Source organism: Apteryx mantelli, chromosome 17, assembly GCF_036417845.1.
Source record: "Apteryx mantelli isolate bAptMan1 chromosome 17, bAptMan1.hap1, whole genome shotgun sequence".
Classification (NCBI taxonomy): Eukaryota; Metazoa; Chordata; class Aves; order Apterygiformes; family Apterygidae; genus Apteryx; species Apteryx mantelli.
Genome location: NC_089994.1, coordinates 19,832,988 through 19,852,365, shown reverse-complemented (window position 1 = coordinate 19,852,365; position 19,378 = coordinate 19,832,988). Strand labels below are relative to the sequence as shown.

Below are 19,378 nucleotides of genomic sequence, written 5' to 3'. Positions count from 1 at the left end.
AAATAAGAAGCAGAGAAGGGCTTTGTTAATCACTTATGTATGTTAGTAATTAATACAGCCACTATTAATACAATGAATGATAAGTTCAGAGTGTGACCTCTGCTACTGTATTAAACAGGAATTGGCTTTCACTTTTTAAGCTTTTTCAGGGGTGGAGATTGGAAACTCTAAGAAGTTCTTTCGTTAAGAAATTAGAATGTCTTCATTTGTTTACTGATACCACAAAAACCTCAAGAGAGTATAGCCCATTGGCATAAATGCTTTGCATATGTACTGCAGAGATGGTCACTTTGCATGGGTGTCCTCCTGTTTTCATGGCATAAGAAAGCCCCAATATTTTATGGAAAAGGGAAAGCAGCAAGGAGTGGGTGACTGTGGTGCATCTATATAAATAAATGTTTTTTTAGTTTGTGTTTCCGTTATGCCTTCTGTCTTTCTCTGGGGTCTTTTAGGGGACCTTTTGAGTCCTGGAGGTACTTTCTAGAAATTGAAACAAGCTGTTTCTTGATTCAGCCTCTGCGTGAGAAACAGCTTTCCAGATCCCAAGTCACTTTACGCAGGATTTACAAACAACAGTATGGTTGATTAGGCTGCTAACCACTCGAGCAAAAGACTGCTCCTAATCTCTGCTCTCCAAAAAGAGGTGAGGGACCAGGCCCAGTTTCTAGGAACTTAATGGAAAATTATCCGCAGAAACCAGAAACTGGTAAAGATATCCAAGCCCTTGCAGTTTGTGGACTCGATACTTGGAAAAAGGGTCACTTTTCCTTTGAAAGTTGTTGTCTGATCCAGCCCTTACATGAAGCTTCACAGAGCCTTCTTGCTGATTTGAGGCCAGTTTTGATGTGTTCATTGTTAATGGGAAAGAAAGCAGCCTCAACAGGGATCAGATTGCTGAGTCACTTGTTACCCGGGATAATCTATGGATTTAGCCCTCGGTGTTGCAGGTATGGGTATGTTCCAGGTGTGCAACTGCCTGAAGTTTCCCAGCTGGCACCTAAAATAGTGGAAGGGCCCAGAAGGATTTGCAGGGATGGGCCCTAAGGCTGAACAGAAGCAGGCAGGGACTCGAGGCATCCCAGCACGTGTGCCCGATCATTGCTGCGCTGAGACTCAGGCTTGGATGTTGTTTGGATCCATGTGGCTTGGATGTTGTTTGTATTATATCTGCCCTTCAGCAAAGGCAGTACTGTCATCTTTATGACTGCTTAGGAACAAAGAGTCTGCTTTCTTCACTAGGAGACTGCAACTAGTACTTTCACAGCTCTTTGAGGACGTGTTTGCATATTCGGGTCCATAATTTCTAGAATCACTGCTGATTCTGTGCTAGACCTTGAGGGTGACCTGATTTATAGAACTGAAACTTCGATGTGGTCGCTTGCTAGGAGGACACAGCTGAGCAGACCAGGTTAGCAAAGGTGTGCTGAATCCCTGTGCTGAGTGAGGGGTGCTGCTCTGTGAGGAAGCCAATACAGAGTTAGGTGAGAGTTGGGCAGATAAGTTCTCCAGATTTCCTAATAGGACAGCAGCTTTGTCTTCCCCCCTAGGACTTTAAGCTGCCCTTAAAGTCCCAAGTTCTTCAGATCTTGTGATTTTGACCTAATGAAAACTTATGAGAGATTTGACTTGGTCTGCAGAATGATTGTATATCTTCCTGGCCATTTTTTTCAGCATCATTCAATGCACTAAAGTTCAGTCTTTGTCTGGCACAGATGTTTGGCTCTGTTGTTGTGTGTACAAAGTTACAGGCCTGTTCTTTTCCAGTTCTTATTGTTCCCATCTATACTTCTATTTCAAACAGCTGGTCTTTGAGAAGCCTCTAATTAATCACTGGAACATCTGACCTGTGATGTAGGTATAAGTTCCAGGCTTGACGCCCTCATTAAAAAGTGCAGTGTTAGCCTTTGCCTTGTTGATTTCAGCCTCTTGTTGCATGCAGATGGTGGTCTCACTTCATTAGGGATCCAGGAATGAACTCCCACATGCACTTAATCCTCTTTCATCCTTTGAGGAAGTCGTTCTCATTCTAACTCAGATTCTTTGCTGCAGCAAGGAAAACTTGAGTATCAGCTATTAGGAAAACACCATATGATTTCAGCTGAAGGTTCTGGATCTTTCAGGACACTGGTATTACATTAAATCTTAGAATGAAAAACATGCCTAGGTGAGAGGATAAGTTCATTGATGTGCCCTCCACAGTGCTTGAGCGTGGAATAGTTGGATTTGTATAGCAGCAGATGAATGTCTTTAACAGCTCTTTTTAGAGAAACTCAGGTGGTATGGCCTCATACAGGTCCATCCAGTTCAAACTTGATGGGATTAAGCAGAATGAGAGGAAATCTGACCAGTGCAGGAAATTTGCAAATGCACTGAAAGCAATATGCTTTGTGTGGACTTGTGACTCAAAGGGGAAATGTAATACTTCCTGAGGATCTTTAAATGTCCCTGCTTGACCTCTGCAATACAATACATGGATTTTAGTTGGCAGAAATGCAGTCTTCTGGTTTTACTTACCTCTCACAGTATCTGCAAAACCTAGCACTTCTGAGGACTGTACCCTGATTATGATTAAAAAAAAAAAAAGAAGAAGAAACCCAGTGTAAGATCTGCAACTCAGGGAGCAGCACAGTTTGGGTTTTCAGAAGGCCCACCTCAGCCAAACCTTTCCCATACTGAGTTTCCTAGTAAAGAGGTGTCCAGCTTTAAGAGCAGGAGTAACGTTAGGATTGGCACAGGTCAGCACACTAGTGGGGAGCTGGTGCTTCTCTGGGTTCTGTGAGATCCCAGACTTCATATGCTGGCTTGTTCTTCCAGGACTGGCTTTTTCCAGAGCACGAATCACTTTTCAGTGTCACCACCTCAAGGAAGCTTGTGGTTTGAAATGAACACTACTTTTCTTACATCATCACCAAAAATGTCAAGTCAGCCATCCTCCGTAAAGTGATTACGTACAGTTGCCTTTTAAACTATGTCCAGAAGGCTACCAAATTTTGGCTGCTTAGGGAAAAGGTACGTGAGCCCCAAGCGATGCTTAGATTTCATGTTGAGCTCTGCTCTCTAGTGCTCCTGGGCTGGTGTATTTTGTGTGACTTCCTTTTCCTCCCAGAATCAGAATTCGATTCTACAGGGCCCTCCCCCAAAACTGTGGCTCCTCCTGGGATTCCAGCCGTCAGGCTGCGTGGTGTTGTGCAGGCTCATGCAATGAGTGTGAATGGCCTCTTCAGTATGAGTGACAAGATTTGTATTCTAAGAAATGGATATCAGTGTGGACTAATTGCCACTTCTGCTTTCCAGATAAACTGCTAACCTGGTCAAGAATATTTTCAGTCCTGTTAAGGGGGTAACTCTGTTTTGGTTTTACAACTTTTTTAGGCACAACTGAACACCTAGCTTCTAATTAATGATGGTGGAGATTGACTAAATAGGTTTTTCTACTGGACCAGTGCTATTTTGATCTCCAAATGAGCAGCTGAAATTCAGTGTTCCCTTTGTAACCTTTGGTTTCAGGAAAAGGACAGACTGTGAATTGCCTTGCAGTCAAACCACTGTTCAGATTTGCCTGGACTCATGTAACTTCTTGCTTGATTCTTTTGCCATGAAACAGGCAGAATAATGATTAGTGCTCTAAAACATTGTCATGCCCTTGTATAATTAAACAAAGAGAGGTCTAGAAATGGATTGTCAGCACAATCCACAGCAGCCTCTGTGATTAGCAGCCAGTTCTTTTCACATGCAAAGCTATGGATTTAGTCCATTAATCAAGAGGGAACTGGAGTTGTCTCTTCCTGCTGTATTTTTGACATTGTTCTAATGTGTCATTAATTCTTGGTAACAGGTTATTCCCTTTTATTCAGTGGTAGTTACAAAGTTCCTTCCAGACAATCAGATACTAGTGCTGTTGTTTCATGGCTCTGGCTTCTTTGGGATTTGCTTTTAATGTCAGTGTTTCTTGAGCTACTGATTGTAGAGTAGTTTATAAGCATTCACCGCTCTGCTGCAGCCTTCCAGGGTGACTTCAGGCAAATCACTTGATCTTGCTGATATTCTCTGTAACGAGATTGAAACGCTGTCCTCTGTGCAAAGATGCATGGAGGTTAAAGCGCCAAAGAGAGAGTGGAGCTGCAGAGTGTATTAGATAACCCTCTGCGGTCGCTTTGTAAGAGGATCTGAACGTTCAGATACTATTCAGGCAAGCCTGCTCTTTCTCCAGACACAATTCTGCTATAGGACACCTGCTAGTAGAGCTTTTCTCTGCCCTGAGTTCCCAGCAGGTCACGTCTCCTGTAGCCCGTTTGCATTGCTCTGAGACAGCAGCTGCGTGGGGCTGCTCTGCAGGGCTGCCTTGGAAGGGGCAAGGTTTACTTGGAGGGTCTAGTGTGGGAGGAAGAACGTGCAGGGTCAATGGCAGCAAGCTCGGCAGCATGTTTTGTGCATCTGAGAGCTTTCATCCAGGGATGAAGGAGGTGCTAAGCCTTTATTTGGAGCAGCTGTAGTGGGAAGAATTAAGAGGGCCCTTAGTTCCTCCCTGCCCTGTGCCATGTACCTCAGGTATCTTAATAATGGCTGCAAAGGCCCATATCCACATTTCGGCAGATAGGGAGTCCTATGTAGCTGCTGCAGTAGTCAAGTGCCTTGGTGAGAATCTGGCATGGCAGGTGTGGGTCTTGACCTCTGCAGAAAAGCTACCATAGAAATGCAAGATTGCCTCTCATTTCAGTTCACAGCTTCCAACAGTAGGGCAGGGTGTTAGCCAGGGCAGTTGACTCGCTGGCTGAGTGCAGACTGTTTAAACACATACCACGTTTTTTGTCCTCTTAGTGCCTTTTGCTGCGTGGCTGTGCGTGTCAGTACTGCCAGTGAGGACACGTGTTTCTGACACCGAGATGGGGCGTCTGGGTTCAGCAGCGCTGCTCCTCCTCGCTGGTGTTTGGTTTGCTGCAGTGCTTAGCCCTGCAGTTATAAAGAATGAAATACAGATTCTTAGACAGCGAGACTCATTGAAAATAGAAGTTGCTATATTAAAGACTGAGACCTTCTACAGAGAAATAAATTGGATTTGACAGGGATATTGATTCCAGTGTATTTTTTCAGGAAATAATTACCTTAAAGCAATGTTGTTCCTTCTTTCTGCGTACAGATAATACACAGGAGGAGAATATTGCCTCCTGCTTCCTTTCTTGTTTTCAAAAGCATGCCACACAAAGGGAAAAGCTGGATGTAACACTGATACCTCGAGCTGACCTTTGAGGGAGGAGGGAAGGGCAGTTTTGAATGATAATGACATCTGCTGTATTTGGGTGTAAAATTTGCATTAGTACATAAATCAATAGATCTCTAAGGCTGATTGTGAAATACTGGTGAATTCTGAGTAAATGATAAATGGGCTTAATAGAAGTGAACCAGAAATGAACCGGAAAACCTTTGTACTCATGCAAGAGCATGTATATGATGAAGTATACTGGTTCTTGCATACTGGTGACTCTGTCTTGAGTACAGGTGTTATGGATATGTGCGGTGGATCTTTTTGGATGCGGTTCTTCTGTGTCCTGTGGGACAGGGCACTACTGTCACACCGTGACCGGAGTGAGGAGGGAAGCGGGGGGAGACATCTGTGAAGCCTGCAGCGCAGTGCTTTGCACTTAGTGCTCCCATTTCACCCAGGGGTGGTTATTCTCTCCCTCTTTGCACAAAGAGCAGCGATAAAGCAGAATGAAGCTGTGAAGGTTGAGCTAATGGCAGAAATGTTTTGCAGGTGTAATGAGGACCCTGGTATGATGCATTTTGAAGAGCCCCAGAAAGGTTTGTGGGACCCCCCCACACACAAAGGCTTGAAAGACCCACACTGTCCTTGTGCCTGCATTAGGTCAGTTCACATCCTTTTCTTCAGCTAGCTACATTCCCAGTGTCTCTTCTGGCATATGTTTCAGTACCCCTCCACCTCAACACCCAAACCTGTCTTATCAGGAGTGATATAAACAGGAGCCATGGAAAATGGTTAAGGCTTTGTGTCCCTACAGGCTGGTATTAGCTGCAAACAGAGGGCACAGCATGTTCACATCCCTGTGCTTGTAAACTCAGATGATTGTTTAAATTCATCAGTTTGAAAGGCTGCAGTCCAAAAGGAGTGATAAGTCTTAGTCAAGACCTCAGACTTCACCACAAAGGCCATGCTGTTCCCAAGGTCAGCCACTTTTGACCTACAACCAGACTTGGCTCCTGGGAGCACCTACTCTGACAAGACCATGAGCTCGGTAAGGCTTCCTGCTGAGTGCTGCAGTCAGGCTCTTGAATTTCACAAACACCTGATCCACACCAGTTCTTTCCCCACCTGGGCAGTAAAATGTGGGTCTCTATGGTTAATCCCTGGCTGGTGACTGCACGTGGGGATTAAGGCTACCTTACAGTGAGGTACCAGGCAGAGTATTTCTACCTTACCCATATCAGGACACAGGCTGTATACAGCGTCCTCATTTAAGGAGGCTGTGCAGTCAGTCACAAAATTGTTTCCATGTAACATAATTGGGAAATCACTGTTCTCTGGCATGGGTGAAATATCTGAGGAACACTTCTCTCCCAGCCATCAGGTGCTTTTTAGTTGTCATTCTGCAATGCACATCTGTTTAACATCAGACTCATCAGCTGAAAAACCTAAGCTGACTGATGCTCCCAGGTAGAAGAGAGCAATTAGAAACCTTATTGAGAACTCCCTCCTGTGCCTCGGTTCTGTGGCAGCAGAATCTGCTTTCTATTAGATAAATTGTATAATTGTAGGTAAGTAACTCCCACTGTAAAATTTGTCTTTGTCAGATGTATAAAACATTAATTTTCTTTGTTTCTTGATGCAAAACCCCACTGGTATGAAGCTGTAGTCTCCCATCACCCTGTTACCAAGCGAGAGTTCTTACTAGCACGGCTGGAGTCTGTGGCTCGCGTGCACAGCTAGTGTTGGCCTTGTGCTGGCCATGTGCTGATGCTCATGCCAGCGCAGGTGGGAATACCTCTCTCCTGTTGGCCCCATGTGTGAGCCACTTAGAGTTTCTAGTGGACACTGTTTTATGAATGATTTTATTAAGCACACAGTGATGAATTTGTTTTCCTGAGTCCATTACCAACCCCCTGAAGGTGAGTCATTGGTATGCCCTAGCAGATCTAATCATCAAATTGTTCCCGAACATCAAACACCTTTAATATCAAGCTCCACAGTCTTTCCACTAATCACCCCTAAGAGTACATAGAGAGCCCTGATTTTTATCTTGCTGGAGAAGAGATCTTTCAGGCAGCCAGCCCACAGGAAGCTGAAAGTGCCATAGGCTCTGTTCATGCATACTCCAAAATGATTAAGAAGTGCCTCTTTGAGAGCACTCAGATCAGGTAACACTTCAAACAGCTGCAGAATAAAACACATGGGAAACACTAATGTGAATGCCACAAAGGGTAGAGGTGACCTCTCTGCATTAGTTGGGTTGTCTACATGACCAACAGCCATGCCTCTGGAAACAGTTGCAACTTTTTAATCAAGCTGGACTATTTCCCATCACTTCTTTATCCTTCATTTCCCATTTCTGTTTTGGTCTACTTCTACTTATTTTTTTTCTCTCCTTTTCTTGTTCTCCTCCTCCCAGTTTAGATGATCGGGCCCTGGACATTCATTCAGCAATGTAAGCCAGGTCTTTATCTCTCATGCCCTGAGGCTGTCTGCCAAGCTTATACTCTTCATTCTAGCTCTTTACCTTGTGCCTGGAAATACTGTTGGGAAAAGGGATTATGAGTCCTGGGAATAAACAGTTCCAGCAGCACAAATTTCACTTCATGTGATCTGCTTCCCAATCTAGGAGACCTCCTGAAGATTTCTTCCCTCATACAGTATGAGCAGGCTCTGTATCTGACAGGTTTCTCTTGTGCAGAGAAAGTCTGAGATCTGTTGCTTTCCTTGCATGCCTCTTTTCCTTAGGCATAGCCCATTAGCATCACCTGAGTCTCTGTCTACATGGCTCTTTGCCATGGCTCATCTTATTCAGCAATCTGCACACGTGATCATCCACAATTTTTTTTTCTGTAATGGCCCAAGAGAACAGTTCTTGCTGCATCTGACTCCCAGTTTTCCAGAAAGCATTTCCATCCTCTTTCTAGTTGTATCAGATGTGCTAGTGGTGATGGTGGCCCATCTTCCAGAACTAACTGCGGCTGCTGAACCAGTTCTGTTTAAGGTTGTGTTGCACTGGCTTTTGATTTTTGCCCAAAACATCCTACCAGTCTGTTGTGTGCAATAACAAATATGTCACTCACCAGAGAAATTGGGAGAACTCAGATGCACCTTGAAGTCTCACTGGGCCTCACGCGGTGTTTCGGCCTGGGCCTGTGCAAGGTGTCTGCATGCATCCCTTTTCTCCTTTTTTTCCTAGTGATATTGAACATACACACAGTACTGAGTCACTCACAGCTTCATGAAAATTTTTGCTCTGTAATGTCACGTTGGTTTTGTTGCAGCCTCAGAACCGGCTCCCTCAGACCCACTTTTAAGTGAGAGCCTTTCCTTATTGGTATCAGCCAAAAAGTTAAGTCAGTGAGTTGCTCGGGAACCTGTCCAGAGGGCTGTGATGCCGAGGTGGAATGAGGCCTCCTCCCGCGCTGCCGGTAGCTGCTGCCAGATGGATGCCTGGGAACAGGCTGGTCCTGCTGGGGCGGCCAGTGCTGCCCGCAGTTCAGCGCGTCATCGCTGGTGGTGTCTGGGGCCACGGCTGTGTCAGGAGCCTCTGCCAGCACCTGCTTTCCTGGAGTGATGAGCTACTGCCCTTCTCAGCCAGCTGCCTGGTTTCCACACTCAGCAAATCCAGATTCCTTCCCAGAGGAGTTGCTATCCTGTTGGGCCTAGCTTTTGTTCTGCTAGTTGGATGCCAGATCTTGCTGATGAGTTAAAGCTTTCCAGCAGCAGGAGGAGTTACGGGAGTTAGAAATGGGGAAGCGCAGCTCTGCGGGGTGTCCTACAGAAGATAACTTTTGGAGTAAATACAGCATTGGGCCCCTGGTTTTCTGAATCAAGTACCTGTGTCTGAAGAAAAGCCTGTTCTGTCCACCTCACTGTTGTGTGGGCAGTGTGTCTGTGCAGCCTCCTGCCAGCTACCGGCGTCTCTGGTGCTGCCAGCGCAAGCTGGTGTTGACTTCCTGACCCTAGCAGGAGCAGTTTCTCCTTTTCTTGAAGGCTTGTGCTGACTGAGAGTCTGTAAATCATTTCTTTCCAGAGGCCTTAGCTGGTTTTCACCCCACCTGTGGTGCTTGCCGGCTGAGATAGCACCATCCAAGCAACCACTTCGCTTTGCGGCCACGTGCTCGGTCGTTTTGTCCCCAGCCTGTCATCAAGGTGTACGTCGCTGAGGAATTGCTGCTAGCTGCTCCCTTCTAGTCTGCAGGAGTTACAGCAGCAAAAGCGACTGACTTTTTCATTACAGTGCGCAGTGGCACTGTTAAATCCAGCGCTGCTGTCAGTGTCCATCTCCCTCTGCCCCTGGGCCCTGAGGCAGCACCGAGGCTCTTCCGTCCTGCGCTTGTGCAGGACGCTGCAGCAGCTCCGGCGGTGCCGCAGCCGGTTCCTGACCGGAGCTGCAGCTCTGCTGCTCCCTTGCTCTTGCAGAGTCTCTTGTGTTGCAAGAAGTTAATCTACAACACCGAGTGAAAAAAATTATGATATTTTAAATTCTGTTAGTTCTTAGCATCATAATTAAGCTGCCTGAAAGGGTACCTCAGGGAAAACAAATGCAGCTTGGCTATTTATGGAGCTGGCTGAGGTAATGCTTCCTTCCAACTTCCATATCTTGTGATCTATAAATTGTGTTTAATAGCTAATCTGTCACCTCAGGTTCTTGTATCAGAAAAGTTGGTTTCCCTATTAATCTGTTAATTTGTATCAGCACAGCATGATACAGATCCTCAGTCTGGCAACATTACTCTATTAATGCTGCTGAGCACAAAAATAATTTATCACCTGTGCTATCTGCCTCTTGTTCTGGCCCATAGATCTTCCTGACTTAGCATTACTCCTCCAATTGTGATATAATTTTAGTAAAAATAATCTTTATGAAGGCTTCTCTTGCCACAGTTTCTGAAAGTCATGGAAAGCTCATTTCCTTGGGGAAGCTGTATCAACAGTCTGATATGGTTCCAGCTGAGAGGTGCTGAGCCGGCTCTCCTACCACAGAAGTTTTCTTCTAATCTGCTTTCCATTTATACCTAATCTCTGGATAGTGCAGCCAGGAAGAGGTTAATCTTTTGCTTTGGAGAAGGGAATTAAAATCCTGCATCTGTGGGACATATCCAGTCTGCAGGTGGGGACCAAGCAGGAATATGTCAGTTTATCAAGGCAAGGAGAGTGAGCAAGAGGCTCAGTTTTTACAACTCGTTTTGCTTCCCCCTAGGGTTAGGGTAGTATCTTTGTCTGTGGGACTGCACTGAAGCCTGTCTGCAGTGCCATAGTGTCTGTACTGGAGATGGCTGTTGGCTGACCTATGGGTTGCTTTTAGCTGTAGCTGTTGCACTGACCTATGGGGTCTCATTTCATGGAAGAGCTTTTGGTGTTGTGCCTAGAGATGTTACTCAGAACAAAAAAATGTGCTTGCTCCTTAAATGAAAAGCAAAAGTGTCAGCCATGCTGGAAGGAAATCCAAGCCGTAGTAACAGGGGGGCAATAGCAGAATAAAGTAGAGAGATGCCAGACAAGGTCCCTCCAGTGACTGGACTCAGAAAACAGGAATGTGCCTTTCTTCCCAAATGTTGGAACAGCAGAAGGGACCCTACCTGTTTGCATCCTGGTGTTGTGGTGGAGTGGCTTTTCCCCCAGTCGTATGGCTCGGTGCAAATATCTTGCCCCCTGGGAGGTAGGAAATTTGAACAGTTGGTCACAAGAGACTTCCTAGGAAGAGCCCTTAGCTCTGGGTCTGCTGCCTGAACAGGAGTGCTAGCCTAAGGATGCAGTGGGAGCACACAGCCAAGGGCAGGAGGAAGGTGAGACTGCCTCTTTGTGGGTGGCATGGAGTTACGCCATCTAGAAGAGAGAGGACCAGTGTCCTGAGATACTGTATCACCGTCTCAGGTGGAAGGGTGGACTGGGTTTTTCCTGATCTCTGTTGCTGGGGTGGGGTGAGACTGAACTCTGTGAAGTCACTCACCCTGCCTGGTCCTCTCTGGAGGTTTGGAGAAGATGGCTCTTCTGGAAATGGGTCACAGGTGCAGCTGGGTACTGAAGGAAATGCATATGCAGGGACCGTGGAGGATTTGGGATCAGGGCTTAGAGCAAACAGCCGTGCTGAGGCAGCAGATCTGCACTGGGCAGAGGAACACATACCTCTGCACTGGGCTCCGTGCCCTGTGCTCTGGATGTGTATGTTCTGCCTCCGCCAGGTGGAAAAAGAACCTGTGTCTTGGCACATGCAGTGGGCAAAAGAATCCGATTCTCAAATTATTTGTCTTGTTAAATGCAGCTGTTTCTACATGGTAAGAACTCAGGATTTCAAATAACTTTGTATTTATTTAAGATGTCTCCAGGGAATGGGGCTCCAACTGTTTGAAGTACTGTTGTCTTTGCTGCAGTCCTGAGGTTGTTTGGGGCTCAGTAACAAATGGTTTTGTGCTGCAAGGACCCTGATGCCACACAGTAAGAACTGTGCTCTTGGTAAAACGGTGTGGCTGGCCCAGCAGAAGTGCATGGAGGAGTTGGTGAGTGCACAGTGGCTTACTCGTGCTGCAGGGTAAGCAACAGAAGCATCTCGTTCTCCAGACTGCAGACTCCTCGGAGCGGCTCGGCGTGCAGAGTGCTCGTGTTGCTCTGGTGTGCGTTCCGCTGCTGTTCTTTGAGGGTGGTGTCATTGGCATCTGCCTGCAATGTCTGAGAAGTCTGCCATGCTGACGTGAGCTTAGGGTGTGGAAAGCGGAACAAGGCAAGCATTCCTTTGTAATGTTTTCTGCAGCTGAATATCATTACTTGTCTGCTTTCTCAAGAGCTGCTATATGCAGGACTTTTGTTTGCTTTAACAAGACTGAATGTGGATGTTAGAGTATTTTATGAGAGGTAGCCTGAGTTGTGGCTGCTGTGGGGGGAAAGTGCTGCTCTGAGACAGCTCAGGCTGATCGATCCCTGCAGTGGCTCCTGGTGGGGTGCAGTTTTCTGCGGCCACCACTTTCTCTGTTTTCTCAGTGGCCTCTGTATCTTTGCAGTGCCTGCCTTCCTTCCTTCCTTTCAAGTGTACATGCACACTGCATGCTTCAGGGAAAGAGGCAATCTTCAGACACTCTTAGCCTGGTTCTCCCAAGTAAACCCCATCCCTACTGCTTCCACCTAAGCTGCCCTGAGGAGAGTGAAGAAACTGCAGAGAGCAGGTTTCCCAGCTGGTAGTTACAGTCTTTTTCCAGAGTGGCCTTTTGTGGCTGTGATTTCTGGGACTGGGCTGGGGCCATCTGACTTGTTTCCATGAGGACTTGTACTTACTTTTTCTCTCTTACCCCTGCAGGCAGCGTCCTCAGCACTGAGCAGTTTGGGCCATGTGTACACAGCCATTGGGGACTACCCAAATGCACTGGCTAGCCACAAGCAGTGCGTCCTCCTCGCAAAGCAGTCCAAAGATGAAGTCTCTGAGGCACGGGAGCTGGGCAACATGGGGGCAGTGTACATTGCAATGGGGGATTTTGAAAATGCCGTGCAATGCCATGAACAGCATCTTAAGATCGCCAAGGAGCTGGGGAACAAGCGGGAGGAAGCCCGAGCCTACAGCAACCTAGGCAGTGCTTACCACTACCGGAGGAACTTCGACAAAGCCATGTCCTACCACAACTATGTGCTGGAGTTGGCCCAGGAGCTGGCTGAGAAGGCCATTGAGATGCGAGCTTATGCTGGCTTGGGCCATGCAGCTAGATGTATGCAGGACCTGGAGAGGGCTAAGCAGTACCATGAAGAACAGTTGCAGATTGCTGAGAGCCTGCAGGACCGAGCTGCTGAAGGCAGAGCCTCCTCCAATCTAGGTAAGGCCCTGATGTGGAGCAGAATTTGTCAGCCAGAGAATGCAGTGGTTATCTGAGCTGCTGCCAGGATCCAGGAGGTTTTCTGTGTGCTAGCTTTTTAGTTACCCCAACTCTACCAGTTTGTCTTCATAAAATAAACAGGCACTTGACAGATTGTGTACTAATGTAATGCATCACATATTCAATTACTAACCTGCTCAGAAAGGTATCAGGACACACAAGGTCATGGCAGAAAAGCAATGAGAAGGTAGAGCTATTCAGGTGTCAGAAGGAAATGTAAGAAGTCTTGCACTGGGGCAAGGAGTGACATGGTTTATTACCTGGCCGTGTGTCTGGGATCCTTGTCAGCTGGGCATGTCAGCCTTTTGCTGCCTTGTAACTTGGGAGACGCATGGGTCAAATCCTAACTAAACTTGTTTTCAGAATCTATTTATTAAAATAATAGAGTCTAGGAATCATATTTTTTTCTGAGGAGAAACATTGGCATCCTGCTGGCAGGCTGGAAAGAACTGAATTGCATCAGAGATGTCCCTTCCTATTTTTCATAGTGCCAGGTGTGGAGGAGACCAAAGAAGCGTTTGCTTCTTGGCCTGTGGCATTTGGGACTCTCTGCACTGCTGACGTTCTGGCTGTGCTTAAGGATATTTTCTGGCTGTAAATCGTCTCGGCTGGGTGTGTGTAAGCTGTGGTGGGAGTGGCAGAACAGAGCTGTTGTTGGTAAAATGAAATATGTGTTTGCTGGCAGCCCCTGAATCTCAGCTCTTGCAGGCTGCCCCACACTGTAAATTAGCTTCTGTTTCTGCCTGGCAGTTGGCACTTGGTTCATTTGTAGATGCTAATTGTACTCTGATGTTATCAACCTCAGGTAATTGAAATAGGCTTGATGAATTACTTAATTTCTTTTAATAGCTGAGTCCTCAAGAGCTGAATGAAGAAGATAAGGTGAGCTGGAGAAAACAAAACAGTCCTAGCTTTATAATTAGTGTTTCGAATTTCCTCCTCCTTTACACAAATTATGGCAAACGTGTGAGGCAAAATAGGTTTATGAGGCCAGAGCCCCTGTGGGGCACTGAGCATTGATAACATTTCTATTAGCGTGACAAAGCAGCCAGCAGGCAAGCGTGTTGGGAGGATGAAGCTTTGCATCTGTCTTTCCCTAACATTTACGTAGGGGCTTCATCAAAGTACAACAGCAGATGCATCTAGCAGAGCACTAACTACATCCCACGACATGCCGTCAGCGTGGGGTGGCCCTGGGGAGGTGCAGGGACATGGGGAATCCGTGGTTTGTAACGGGGACAGAGGGGTCCACCTGGAGGAATGGGACCTTGAGTTTTCTCGGCTGGGAGCAGGCGGAGGTGGGAAAGTTCTTGGCTGCATTCGGGAATGCGCTGGCTTTGCAGCTCGTGGTCAGGACTGAGGGAGAGCTCCTCTTGCTATGAAATTTATCTTCATGTTTTTATTTCCAGTGGAAGCTGACCGAGAGAGCGTGCAAAGGCTGTTGGGCTTGCTTAGTTACTGGGAGAGGAGGCGCTGGGCTGCCGTCACGTGGCTGCCTTCGGTTGCGGGCGTTTCAGTGCAATGGGAGGGAGTTGACAGACCTCCAGTCTGGAAGTGCTTTTGTTTGCCTCTTCTCTGGAGCACACGCTGCTTCTTGGAGAATATCCCCCCCACTCCTGAGCAAATCCAGATCCCTGGAACTGCAGTCTTGGGAAGCGGGAGCTGTCGTTTGGTTTCGGTTTTGTTCCCCACTCCGGTGCGGTGAGCGGTCCTGGGTTGCCTGCGTTGTCTCCTCCCGTTGCTCTGAGGCCTTTGCCGTCGGGCAGAGCACACCTCTTGCTGGAGGAAAAGCTTAATTCAAGCTCTGTGGCATTCTTCTAACTGCCTGTACTTTCAATATACTCTGACCCTGTGTTACTGAGCATTATGGGGGGAGGGAGGGGGAAACCTGGTACAGAAATACTGAGAAGAGATGGGTTTAGCAATTCTCTGCAAGTGCTGCTTTTCCCAGGAATTGCTTTGCCTCATCCCAGAAGGGAACAAGTGCCTCTACAAAGGGAAGCAAGTTGCTTTTGCTCCTCAGCCTTCAGGTTTCTCACCTGTGTTTTTAATTCAATGTTTTGCTGGCTCAAAACCAGTGAGTCAAGTTGGGACTAGAGAGTTCATCTTGATATGATTATGAATTTTACAGCTTTGGATTTAATGGTGCTTTCATCATGTGATTCCAGAAATTTTTGTATAAAATTGGAAAGAGTTTTGATGCAGCAGAGAATGTGTCTTTTGTATTGGATTTAAGCCTAAATGTAACTTTAAGTTGGTATGCTGACTCAGCCACTCTACACTTTGTATTAGAATAGTTTTCCTAGCTTCTGAGTACAGGAGCTCACGTTTCGGCTGCTATTTGGCTGTATTTTTATGTCCTCTCTGTCAGAGTTAAGTTACACTGGGAAAAGAGAACATGCAGTTCTTGTTGAGAAAGTCTATTACTGTTGTTTAAAATGCATCCAGTACCAATTAAAAAATTAGGTCTTAATTGTCTCTTTCATCTGGTCCACATGCAAAACAAAACCTCATCAAAATAACCATGCTGACAGGCAAAAAATATATATATATATCTAAATGTGCGTTTCCAAGCCAGAATGTTAGAGTTGGCCTCTTTGCTGAAACAACAGAAATTTTGTGTTTGCATTTCACTGATTTAGATGGAAGGCTCTCTTAAGTGTATTATCTAATGCTGAGCAAGACAGACGCAGAATATAACATAGCCCAGCTGCTGTAGTGCTCTGCAGGGAGATATAATATGCTCTGTGACTCAGTAAGCAGAAGGTAATGGACTGAGGGCAAGTCACAAGTTATCAAGCCCTTCACAACAAGGAGATCTGGAGTTTAACCAGAAGTCCCAGACTGTCAACCTTTGCAAAGCAGATGGCGTTTTCCAATTCCAAGGCTCCATGCAGAGAGCTGGCTTTTCAGCCTCTGCAACTCTCAAGAATTCTTATTGTGATGTAGGGAGGATACTCGAGATTATTAGCAAAACATGGTTTAAAGTCTCTCCCTCAGTGCTTAGCATCCATTTGCAGTTCTGAGAGAACTTGCACGTGTATCTTGATGTGCTCGCTGCTCAAAAGCATTGAATGGGCTGTCTGTGTCGCAGGAAAGGAGCGTATGCTTCGGTTGCTCTCTGGGGCCTTGCTTATTTGCAAAGTAAAGGAAAATTTAGAAAATTTAGACTAGTTTTCATTGATGATGATTTCAAATCCCCAAATAACATATAGAACAAACTAGAAGTGAATGCTGTATATCACATATGGGGAGAGGTTTTTTGTCAAATATGCCCTGGCAGGTGCTGAAGTTGTGACGCCACCGAGCAGTGAGTGCTGCCTCTCTGGTCAGCAGCTGCTGGGTGCAGGTGTGTCTTGGCAGAGGGAAGGAGATGCCTGGTTAGGATGCATGGCTTGAGGGAATATTATCCTCTGGTAAGCACAAGAAAATATGCATTTTTCTTAATCATCACAGCAAATTCACTGAATAAGTACAGTGATGTAAAGGATGAGATTCTAGTTCTGTTTGAAGAAAATTTTTTTCACTAAGAAAAAGTATTTTCAGGCAGTTGTACTTCAAAACATTTAAAATTCTTTTGGATGATGTTTGTTTTGTTTATTTTTCAGCTCACCATGAAATGAAATAAAACACAAAAAGTCCATGTTTTATTTTACCACATCAAGATTTAGAATGTGAAAACAGTTCTCTGGTTTCAGAATTTTGGCAGAGATTTTTTTCATACTAAAGCTCCCTTTCACTTCTGCTGTAACCTCATGCCTGGCTCCAGCACAGGTACCACGAACACTCTGACCCAGAATTAGTCTGAGACATTCCCTCTCCCTTTCACAGTTTGTTGCCTGAATTGAAAAATCAGTGATTTACATAGGCAGAGCACAACTGGTATGACTTTTTTGCTCATGCCTTTTGCAGATTTATGGCTACCCAGTTCTAACTGTATTCATCATCATTAAGATGATTAAAGGAAAAGAATTTGTGAGTGTATGTCATTTGTGCCATTGGTGTTGCTTAACCCTGTATAAGGCAATAAAGGCTCTCGCTGACCATTTTGCCTCCTGTCTGCTGGGTTCTGGATTTGGATCTACTCTGCCATCTCCTCTGTGTGCTGTTCCAGGGTGCAGTCTGGTTGGCCGGTTGCCTGGGCAGAAGACTACCCTTAACTTTGAAACCAGTGATCATAGCTGTAGGAATGGGTCAGCACACTGATGTTTTGGAATGGCAGTGTATTTCTGGATCCTTTTTCCTCATGTGACCAGCACAGAGGAGTGACAGCTCTAGCAAATTAATGCAATAGCAGGTTCCAGGGACGAGGAGAGCACAGCTTTGTTCTCTGTTATGCCACTTGCTTGGCTTTGTCCCGGGTGTTTCCTGGTAAATATTTGCTCGCTGTTTTTCTACATTCTTGGCAGTGAAGAGGCTGACTAAAACATTTAGAACTGTGAAGACATCATTTCTCATCCATCTGAGAACCTCAATTTTGTCTGTCAGGAATGCACAGAGAGAGAATGTATTTGCTAGGTGATGATTTTGGGGTCTGAGTGAGAACCTTTCCCCTTCCTGGCTGTCCTTTGTAGTCACTACTAGCAACTGATGGAAACATACCAGGAGGTGCTGTAGAGGGTCTTTTGCCAGTGTTTTGTTTTGTTTTGTTTTTTCTCTTAAGCTTTGGGGCTGAGCTGGGACAGCTGTGGCATCCTGCCTCCTCAGTAGGGCATCCTAAGTGACCTTGGATACCAAAGATTTTTCCTTCTCTGTCCAGCCAGCTGGGAATGTTTGCCAAATTAAGAGTAACATCCCCTAATGCTGCCAGAGATATGGTCCAGGGAGGTGAGAGGGCTGAGATGGAGATATAAGATGATGAACTTTGTGGCAGGAGAAGGATGCCCATCTCAAGGCTGGTGAAGCTCAGGGGTTGCAGAGGAGTCTGAGTAATCCGAGAGCACGGGAAGGGGCCGCCTGAGGCATTGGATCCAGCCCCCTGCTATTGCACATGCCATGTTGTAATACTAATACCATGACTCATAAACTAACCAAGTGCTATTTTGACAGTAATGTTTTGTTTGCTTTACTATCCTACTGTAGGGCTGTTCTGAGACCTCACCGTTCTGACAATCAGAACCTTTTTCTAGGGTTTGTGCTCCTCCGTGGTCGCACCAGCTTTGTTCTGTAAATTGCATAGCTCTTCTGCATCCAGCCAGGCCTCACATTTGCCTTTCTTTAGTGGAAATACATTAATTAACTTCATAGGTCCTTCTCTTTTTGTTTCCAGATGATGCTGCCCTACCTTGTAGTAGGAACTCTTGTTATTAATGTTAAAGTGCATGTCTTTGCATTTTAGTGTTGAATTTCATCACCCCATTCTTGCTTCTCTAGTACATAGGTTTGTCCAGTCCTTCCTGCATAATAATCCAATGCTCCTCTGTGCTGATTGTGCTTCTTGACTGTGTTTCATCAGCAGATCTCACTGTAGCACTCACTTCCTTTGCACCAAAGTTGTCAGTAAAAACATTAAGTAAGGTTTGTCCTGATCTCTGCCTTCTGATTCTTAATTAATAATTTCCCATGTGAGACAATATCAGATGCTTTACTGAAGTGCTGGTAAATGAATTACCATATTTTTCATGTCCAGGAAACAATGCATCTTATCAAAGCAGGGGTTGTCTAGGCAGTCAGAAAAAACCCTATTTGCTTTTAACCTGTCTTCTGTTCTCGCCATCCTTTTTATTGTCACTGCCAGCTGATTGCTTTCCCACACCTGATTCTTCAAAGGAGACAGCGGCTCTGGCGGAGAACGTTTACGTGTCTTGTCTCCTTGAAGAATCTGTCCATTTAGCAAGAAGAGGTTAGGGACTGTTTACTAGGCCCTTGATTTTGGAAACCCCGGGTTTTTCAGATGTGTTTTTCTGTGAGCCATGTGTTTAGCTCTCTCCTACGCGGGGCCTGCTGCATTATGTCACCCTGGGAAGGGCCTGGCTGCCTGTGCTGATGGGACAGGCTCTCGCAGAGCCAAGGCACAGCGAGGCGTTGGCTGAAGGGACAACAAAATGTTTTGGAAACGGAGCTGGGGAGCTTGGATCTCTTTCCTGAGGCAGTGTTGGTGCTGCTTGCTTCCAACTTGGGCACCTCTGGCTGTTTTAAGGGAAGAAATATAGCTAATTTCCATCTTTTATAGTTTCTGAAGCAACAGGACACCTTTGCAGTGATTGTTTTTCTGCAGTCTCTAAATTACTTAGCTTAGCATCCAGATCCATTTTCATCCCTTGTAATTACTTTGTGGTTCCCTGCAGAAGTCAGTGCTTTCCTCTTAACGATA

General features: G+C 45.8%; 1 protein-coding gene across 1 annotated transcript in view; it reads left to right on the top strand.

Moving 5' to 3' along the window:
• TTC28 (tetratricopeptide repeat domain 28) overlaps nucleotides 1–19,378 on the top strand; it is a 238,031-nt gene that overhangs the window by 169,571 nt on the left and 49,082 nt on the right. The window contains exon 6 of the mRNA XM_067306781.1: nucleotides 12,498–13,005. Coding sequence (XP_067162882.1) covers nucleotides 12,498–13,005 — 508 coding nt within the window. The remainder of the gene's footprint in view (nucleotides 1–12,497; nucleotides 13,006–19,378) is intronic.